This window comes from Lagopus muta, chromosome 6, assembly GCF_023343835.1.
Source record: "Lagopus muta isolate bLagMut1 chromosome 6, bLagMut1 primary, whole genome shotgun sequence".
NCBI classification, from domain to species: Eukaryota; Metazoa; Chordata; class Aves; order Galliformes; family Phasianidae; genus Lagopus; species Lagopus muta.
Window position 1 is genome coordinate 37,990,784 of NC_064438.1, and position 7,943 is coordinate 37,998,726.

The following is a 7,943-nucleotide window of genomic DNA, read 5'->3' on the forward strand; positions in this document are numbered from 1 at the left end:
GACAGGGAAGGAGCAGGGAGACCGACCCCGACAGGGTGCCACCGCGTCCAGACAGCCACATTCAACTCAAGCAAGCTCCAAGTACTTTATTCTAACAAAAATAAACTTCTGTGCGAGTAAAGAACACAATAAATTGCTTCGGAGAGATTAAGGTCACAACAATCTCACTTTCAGCAGTATTTACAGCTGGTGGCAATTCTGCAGTTTCCTCCACACGAGCGCAGCGTTACACCAATGCCATACGGTACTCAGCACTGCCGCTCACAACTCAGGCCTTCGGGGACCAGAGGCTGTGCCCCCGGGCAGCCCCATCAGTACAGACAGCACCGAGCCACGCTCCACCTGTCAAAGTGACACAAGCATTTTAGTGCTACACAACAGTACAACAAACCAATAAGTTAGAAATGTAAGGAAATACAGTTCTCTAGAGCCGGATGTCAGCTGTCTGAACAGCTGGGAGCTGGGGATGGATGCTCGGCAGGGGCAGCCTGTGCCCCATGTTGGCTGCTTTCTGGACGAGGTCACTTGCGGATCTGGAAGTCCTTGTGTTCCAGCGCCGCAATCTCCTTTTCGTTGGTGAACTCGGCCCGGCTGATGCGGGACTGGGGGCTCCCGATCTTCCGCAGCCACTCCTGCAGCTCCCGCACCCTGGCGGCCGGACCCTGGGCCTGTCCCTGCACGGTGCCATGGCTCGTGTTCTGCACCCAGCCAACCAGCCCCAGCCGCTTGGCCTCGCTCTGAGGAGATAACGCAGACGTGAGATGGCTCCGGGCTGCTAGAGCTACCAACAGCGGGCAGCGCGATGCTTACAAACCCCACATCGCATCAGCTGGCCCGGCCCGGCCCAGGAATCCCTAGGTCCCCGTCCCACCACCCCGCAGCGCACCTGGGTGTACTTGCGAAAGAAGACGCCCTGCACTCTGCCCGACACCTCGTAATCCACGGACACCAAGCCCTCGCTCCCAGCCATAGCCACCGCAACCCCCACCAGCCGCAGCCGCCAACCCCAGGGCGCACGCGCAGCGTGACCTTCGCTGCCACCCAGGGACCAACGAAAACCAAGCTCCGCAGGGAAGGCGGGACTTTCCTAACCGCTTCATGAATAATACATGAGGCCTTCCTCCCGTTCCCCTTCGGCCGGCGGTTTTCACTCGGCCATAGAGATAAAGTCTTCCAAGCAGCAGAGCGTCCCCACTCCCCTCGAGCGCCTCTTCCCCGGAGCGCAACCGATGCGCGGCTGAGTACCCATAGAGACGAGCTCAGCGGCTAGAGCGGCACAGGAAGCGGCACCCGCGTGCCGGTCTCCAGGCAACAGCCGTCAACACGGCGCGGCGGGAGCTCGGCGCCGTTCTGCTAGGCCTGCAGGCGGGGCCGGGCCCGGGGCCCCTGCCCTCAGCTCGGCTCGGTCGCTCGCGGATCCGCAACGCAGATGAGCGCTGCGGGCGACTCTGCAGGTAACGGCGGGGGCGGGCCCAGGGACTCGTGTTCAGTGCGCTCCCCGCGGGGGCGGCGGTTCGGAGACCTTGAAGCTGTGCTCCTCCTTAGGGAGGCTCTGCGTGGGCAGCCGGTACCGCCATGCGGGAGTACGGGGCCGAGTGAGCCACGGAAAAGCCGTGGTGAGCTGAATGGGCCGCCTTCTGACGGCGGCGCCCGGGCAGGGACGAGTCTCGGTAAGCGCTCCTTGCGGGCATAGCTGCTTCCCTGGTAATGCGATTGGTCTCTACAGTGACAAGACAGGGCTCAGAAAGAACCCAGAGGAGTTAGAAAACCTTTGCCAATATTCAATCTAACTTACAAGTGTAGGTTGTTGGGAGGAAATTTTACAGGCTGAAAGAGCTGGGTCTGATCAGCCTGGAGAAGAGAAGGCTCTGAGGTGACCTGAGAGCTGCCTGTCAGTATGTAAATGGGAGGAAAGAACGGCAGACTCTTTAGCAGGGTCTGGTGACAGAACAAGGGGAGATGGCTTCAAACTAAAAGAGGGTGGATTTAGGCTGGATATAAATATATATTATATATATTTTACAGTGAGGGTGGTGAGGCACTAGAACAGGTTGCCCAGAGATTAAGTTGATGCCCCATTCCTGGAGATTTTCAAGATGGGGTTGGATCAGGCCCTGGCAACCTGATCTATCTATGCGTGTCCTTGTTCACTGCAAGGGAGTTAGAGTAAATGACCTTTGAAGGTCCCTTTCAACCCTAAGGATTCTATGATTCTATGAAATCTGTCCAGTTTTGGATGTAGTAGTCTGTAGTGATTTTGCTTCTAACCTCAGGCTCTTTCCCAGGTACTGAATGGCTGAGCTGCAGCTGGCTTTGTTTCCGCATGTGGATTCTGTGGTGGCAGCTGCTAAGCTCTCAGTGACAGACAGTTATGATTCTGAAGTCTCAGTACATCAGTCCCCTCTGGAACACCTAGAAAACAGTTGTCAGCATGAATTCCCATCAGACAAAGAGGAAAGCCTGAAAAATCCCCGTGCCCGAAAGAGCCAAAGCTATTCATATCCTCTTTCTGCAGAAAGCAATAAGCACAGCTCCCAGCATGGAGGCTCCAGCTCAGCTGGGCTGCAAAACAAGCATCTTGCCAGCCAGGTTAAGACTCTGCCCTCTAAATCATTAGCCAAACGGAAAGAAGGAGTGGATCGTTCATGTCCTCTGAAACCAATTTTTCAGCGCAACACTGGGAGCCTTCCTGCAGTCAATACAGGACAGCTCGGAAGTTCCCCATACATGGAGGAGGCTCTAAATAGCAGGACTAGCACAAAGAGCAAAGGAAGGCATCTGCCGGGGAAGCCTCAGCTAGCTGCAGTGCTCCCTCCTTGGACAGCAGAGCCTAAACAGTCAGATTCCTCTCTATACAGGAGAGATCTGGCTTATATCCTAAGGCTGGAGGCAGAGGGACGGTCCCTGGAAGAGGAAATCCGAAAGAAAGAGGCTCTTCTCAGAGAGAAGCTGAGGAGAACAAAGGAGGAGCTTAGGAGGATTCAACGAGAGAAGGAACTGATGGAGGCAGAGGAGAGAAGAGCCAGAGCAATGGAGAGGACTTGCAGGCAAAAGGCCATGTGGCACCCTGGAGAGGAAAGTATAAGATTTACCATCAGGACGGGTGATGGGGATTTTAGTGGGGTGCAGTCTGCAGAGGTCACTGTCCCGAAGACAGGCACTACTCTCCATCCCCAAGAACTGGCTATGGGGAAACTGAAGAAGGAACGGTTGGTGGCCAGCAACAACAAAATTCGAGACCGCATGCCGGTGCAGAGTTTAGCCTCATGCTCAGAGCTGGACTTAAAACATGGCCCTTCTTCCTCTGTTCTCTCAGACTGTGGTGACAGCATGCCTGCAGAGATGCTGTACATGCAGGCTGCCAGCCCCACAGAAAAGGGGGAGCTTGGACAGTGCAGCTTCTGTGGCCGCAAATTTCTCTGCACCAGGCTCAAGAAACACATGAATATCTGCAGCAAGAGCCAAGGCTCTAAAAGGAAAACATTTGACTCCAGGAAGGCCAGAGCCAGGGGCACAGACCTGGAAGAGTTTCAGCAGCGGAAGAGCTCAGAGAGACCTCAGGTAACTTGCAGTCCCTTAGCCTTCCTCAGTTCACACATACTGTTCACTTTCCTCCCTCCCTGAGATGTAGTTTTGAGACACGAGCACCCTCATGAGAACACAGGGCTGAGGAACACAACCCAGCCACTGCCTCTGGAAGACGCTTGCCTTCCACATAAAATTTAATAGGTTGGGTTGGGCGGGAGGATGAGAGGGTGTTGTTTCTGACTGATTTGTCTTTGTAATGCATCATGGGGTACTCCTGGAGAGAACTTGCTCCTTGTATCAGAATGTTCATCAGGGCAGACTGGGTCTGCTGTGGTAAAGATCTGTGATGCTGGAGGGCTGTGGGGAACTGACTGAAAAAGCAGGTAATAAAATGGACTAGCAGTCTGAGGGCAGTGGAAACATGCAGGTCTGCTCCTTCAGAGCAGCTGTAGCATCTCGCTCAAACTAGTGGTTGGCAACCTTGAACATGGCATGGGAGTTGGAGCTCAAGTATCTTTAAGATCCCTTCTAACCTGAGCCATTCTATGATTTCCTCGGCGCTACTGCCTGCTTCTGTGCTCATTCTCAAGCTCTTTTCTAAGCACCGACATCTCCATCAGTAACTCCATCAAACCCTCCTTGGTGCTTGGTGGGATTCAGCTTCCCTGGGGGATTTTACATCAACGGAGACTGCTTAGGAAGAGGTGTCTAGAATTGGGCCATGAGAGCAAGGCTGAGAATGGAGGCTGACAGCAGTGCCAGCTGCTCTGACTGCATTTCCCTTCTGCAGAATAAGCCACCCAGAAGAAACAACTGGAGGCAGAACCATGAGGCTTTCATCCAGACCTTGCGCCATGCCCGGCAGGTGCAGCAAGTGCTGTCCAAGGGAGGGAAGGTACCTGACCTGCCTCCGCTGCCTCCCATTGAAAATCCAGACTACACTGCCTGCCCCTACTGCAGACGCCGCTTTGCACCCCAAGTAGCTGAGACACACATTCCCAAATGCAAAAACATCAAGAATAGACCCCCATTTCCCCCACAGAGGAAACGCTGATAAGGCAGCTTTCTTTGTTCTCCACACTGGCTGTGAGTGTTGAGCAAGATTTACAATAAGCGATCAGTTCAGGACATAGAGGCAGAATATAAGTTTGTACACTTAAATCTGTGTGCTGGAGTGTGATGCCCTTCTGAGGGCCACCTTCTCCCAGCAGGTGAGCTCAACAGCAAGACCCAGTCTACACTGTAAGGATGTCACTGTTCAGTCTGTTGAGCAGGAAAGAAAGGTTGTTGCTACAGGCTGATAGCATGAAGCAAAGGAGCAAACCAGCCATCAGAAAAATCCTTAAGAATCATTTTCTTCTTGTAGGCTGCGGAGACTTAACCTTTTTTCATTGAAAATAGCTTCCCTGATGTAGAGTTAACTGCTCTCCTTTAGCTCATCACTGGCTGCAGACATTTATTTTTCTTCCATAAAAGAAAAAAGGAGTGCTGTGCAAGAGAGAAACAGCTGGGCCAAAGAGAGCATCTGCCTTTTGTATGCTTTGTTGCTCTGTAAATGCAGGTGTTCACTTCTGAATGTATTAACAGCAACAGTGGTTCTGGCTGCCATAGTCTTTCTATTTTAATTACCTACAACTGGGAGGTGTGGAGTTCCTTTTTTTCTTTTTTTTTTTTTTGCTATAGAATGGACTCTGCATTCTGTAGTACAATCTAGCATTTAGGGCTTTTGGGAAGCACCATACACAGGCTGCTGTGTTTACCCTCCTCTGTCTATGATAGACAACAGGATCCAGAGCTACTTGTCTGTGATTTCTTTTGCTTTCTCTCACTTGTTGAAGTGCTGATCCGTTGAATAATAAAAGTTGCAAAGGCAGGCTTATTTTGCACTTGTTCTGCATCAGCCCAAGAGTTTTACTCAGATGATTTTCTGGAACATTAATGACAATCCTGAGACCATTTCTTACCAGCAGAAGAGCATAACATACTACCACTTAGAAATTTGGCATCGTGTCGACATAAAAACTGATGATGTTATTTAATTAGGAGAATTGGAAGCTATATAATGAAATACTTCCTCAACACGTGAACCTCAGGCTCAGAAATTCATGGGGGTAGAAGAGCTTATGTGCAGGTCTGTATGCCAATTCACCTACATAGGACAGCAGAGGTACTATGAACAGGCCCTTCAGGCAGCAGAACAGCCATGTCCAAGTGATTACTTACTATGTACAATAACTGGAAAAGTCTTGGGAAAGAGGAGAAGAATAAACATTCAATTAAAGAATAATGCCACACAAGATGAAAAAATAGGCCACCAATAAGCTTAGACTGGAAATTAGCTTTCTAATCAGGAGAAGAGTGAGGTCATGGAAAAATCTTCCAACTAGGTTAGCAGAGGCAAGGAACCTACATTGTTTCAAGATGGACTTTGAGAAAATCACAGAAGGGGCTGTACTGCAGGAGTCAGAAACAAATGCTCTGTATCACAGTTCATTTCCATCTTCAGGATGGAAGATAGGCTTGTGATAAAAAGTGCAAATAACACACCAGCTATAGTTCTGTACTTCAGTGCATCACTGTCAGGAGCAGAGAAGGAATTTCCACCTCCCCCTGATTCCTAACGTACCTTCTAATTACTTTCCATCTAAAACATTCAAGAACAGCTAACAACAAATACAGTAATAAAATAACCAAGCAAAATACTAAGGAACTTCACAACAGGCAGTGTAACAGGTAAATCAACAACTAGATTTAATATTAAAAAGATGGAGATTTTCTGCAGGCCAAGGTAATAGGGGCCTCTGAAACACAGGGCTTTAACCCTTCTTGAAGTCAGATGACTTACTTGTTTCCATTTTGGATGCTGCAATTGTAAGGCATCATGACAAAATTATGCCCCTTCTTGAGGGAGGTGCAAGGGAGTTGTTGGTTATTTTGGCCTTATGCTGGAGGGCTTAGTTTGTCACACACAATTAAAGGGTCTTTAGGGGGAACAGATGTCCTACAGACTTACAAAAAGGCATCTGCTCCAAGCTGGTAACAGTTGCTGCATAGTTGTCTATTTTTTCAGATTCTGATTTTCTGACTAGTCTAATATTAGACTATTTCTGTTTTGTAAAAAGTTGTTTTAAATGGTCACAGAGTGTTTTTTGTTCTCAAAGTAAGAACGACTACTTTGTATGAGAAAGTTGCAACAGGAAGCAAACAAGGAACAAAAAAAGTTCCAGCAGCTCCTTTTGCAAATCCTTCAGCAATGCAGCGCCAGCTCCTCACAGGAGCCTGAAGAAAAAAGAAGACAAAAAAAAACCCCCAAAACCAACAGATAAAAAGCAGCCAGATTGAACTGGATTAGTAAAAACCTGAATCTGGAGAAACACTTCAGCCTGCAATGGGTGGACCAGATTCCTGAAAGAAGTTGGGAGTGCTTCTGACCTATAGACATGTGGGCAGAGATCCCAATCCTGTGGCACACCCTAGAAAAACATGAAGGTCCCAGAAAGGGTCAGTACTGCTCTGTCAGCCAGGTATGTATAAGAACGTGCAAACCCAGAGAAGAGAGAAAAAGAGACTCAAAACAAGGGAAAAGACTTCACTGTATGCAAACGGACTGGAAAATAAGATCAATGCTTTAACTTCAGAACTTATTAACATAGGGTATTAGAGGATAGCAAGGGGCGACAAGAAAAGGGGTAGGAAAGGAATAAACTGAAAGCTGTATTCCCACAGTCTTGAATTAATGAAAGATGTTACTGAATTAAAGAGTAGTTAAGAAATTCAGTACCACTTCCTGTCTTGCAGTATTGATTCAATTTTCCTTGCACTTTGCTTTTTTTTAATTGTGTTTAGTGGGTCCTAAAAGTCAAGAGACAGTCACTGGGATAGAATACACATAGAAAGGCTTGTGATACTGTAAAATAAATCCATCAGTTGGGGACTTTCCTTAAGTAACAGGCAAGGAGCTAATGCTGGACTGAAATTGTAGATTAAGCAAAAGTAGTTACTGAAATTAAATCACCAGACTTCATCATTGTGTTTGTTTCAGAGCTAGCCTTGAGCGCTTCACCCTGTTTTGCTGAGGTAATTTTTCAGGTAAAGTAAGACAGCAGAGTTTTACCCTACTTTTTTGCTGTCACAGTTAAGGTGACCCATGCTATGTCACTCCACGTGGCTCAGCTTCCTCTACTGTGGTACAGTCCCATTCTCAGAGACGTCCTGCATTTTCACTTTCTGATTCTCCACTGAACATTAAGTTTCTGACCCTGTCTGCCTCTCCAGGCATTTCACAATTTACAAAAATCCCCAATAAAAGCTTAGAGGTGACGCATTGTGCAGTGTGCTGAGCTGGTATTGGTCAGGTTTTCACCTCCATAGACCTCAATGCTCAGTAAGAGCTGTTCAAGAGAAACAGGTGCTTC

The 7,943-nt window shown here is 48.6% G+C and overlaps 2 protein-coding genes across 2 annotated transcripts; one reads left to right on the forward strand and one right to left on the reverse strand.

Annotated features, from left to right (window-relative positions):
- Positions 1 to 66: 66 nt before the first annotated feature.
- On the reverse strand, positions 67 to 1,006 carry ACYP1 (acylphosphatase 1). Its single transcript, XM_048947731.1, has 2 exons — positions 887 to 1,006; positions 67 to 737 (listed from the first exon to the last, which is right to left on the reverse strand). The coding sequence occupies exons 1-2, from the start codon at positions 968 to 970 to the stop codon at positions 522 to 524; spliced, it is 300 nt and encodes a 99-aa protein (XP_048803688.1). The 5' UTR covers positions 971 to 1,006; the 3' UTR covers positions 67 to 521.
- A 334-nt stretch (positions 1,007 to 1,340) lies between these two features.
- Positions 1,341 to 7,864, forward strand: ZC2HC1C (zinc finger C2HC-type containing 1C). The gene is made up of 3 exons (XM_048947729.1): positions 1,341 to 1,454; positions 2,286 to 3,561; positions 4,319 to 7,864. Exons 2-3 carry the CDS (start codon positions 2,293 to 2,295, stop codon positions 4,580 to 4,582), a joined length of 1,533 nt encoding a protein of 510 aa, XP_048803686.1. The 5' UTR covers positions 1,341 to 1,454; positions 2,286 to 2,292; the 3' UTR covers positions 4,583 to 7,864.
- Positions 7,865 to 7,943: the final 79 nt, after the last annotated feature.

Coding starts and splice junctions, on each gene's coding strand:
- ACYP1 (XM_048947731.1), bottom strand. CDS start 970: ATGGCTGGGAGCGAGGGCTTGGTGTCCGTGGATTACGAGGTGTCGGGC. Junction 738..886: donor TCTTTCGCAAGTACACCCAG/GTGCGCTGCGGG, acceptor TTATCTCCTCAG/AGCGAGGCCAAGCGGCTGGG.
- ZC2HC1C (XM_048947729.1), top strand. CDS start 2,293: ATGGCTGAGCTGCAGCTGGCTTTGTTTCCGCATGTGGATTCTGTGGTG. Junction 3,562..4,318: donor AGAGCTCAGAGAGACCTCAG/GTAACTTGCAGT, acceptor TCCCTTCTGCAG/AATAAGCCACCCAGAAGAAA.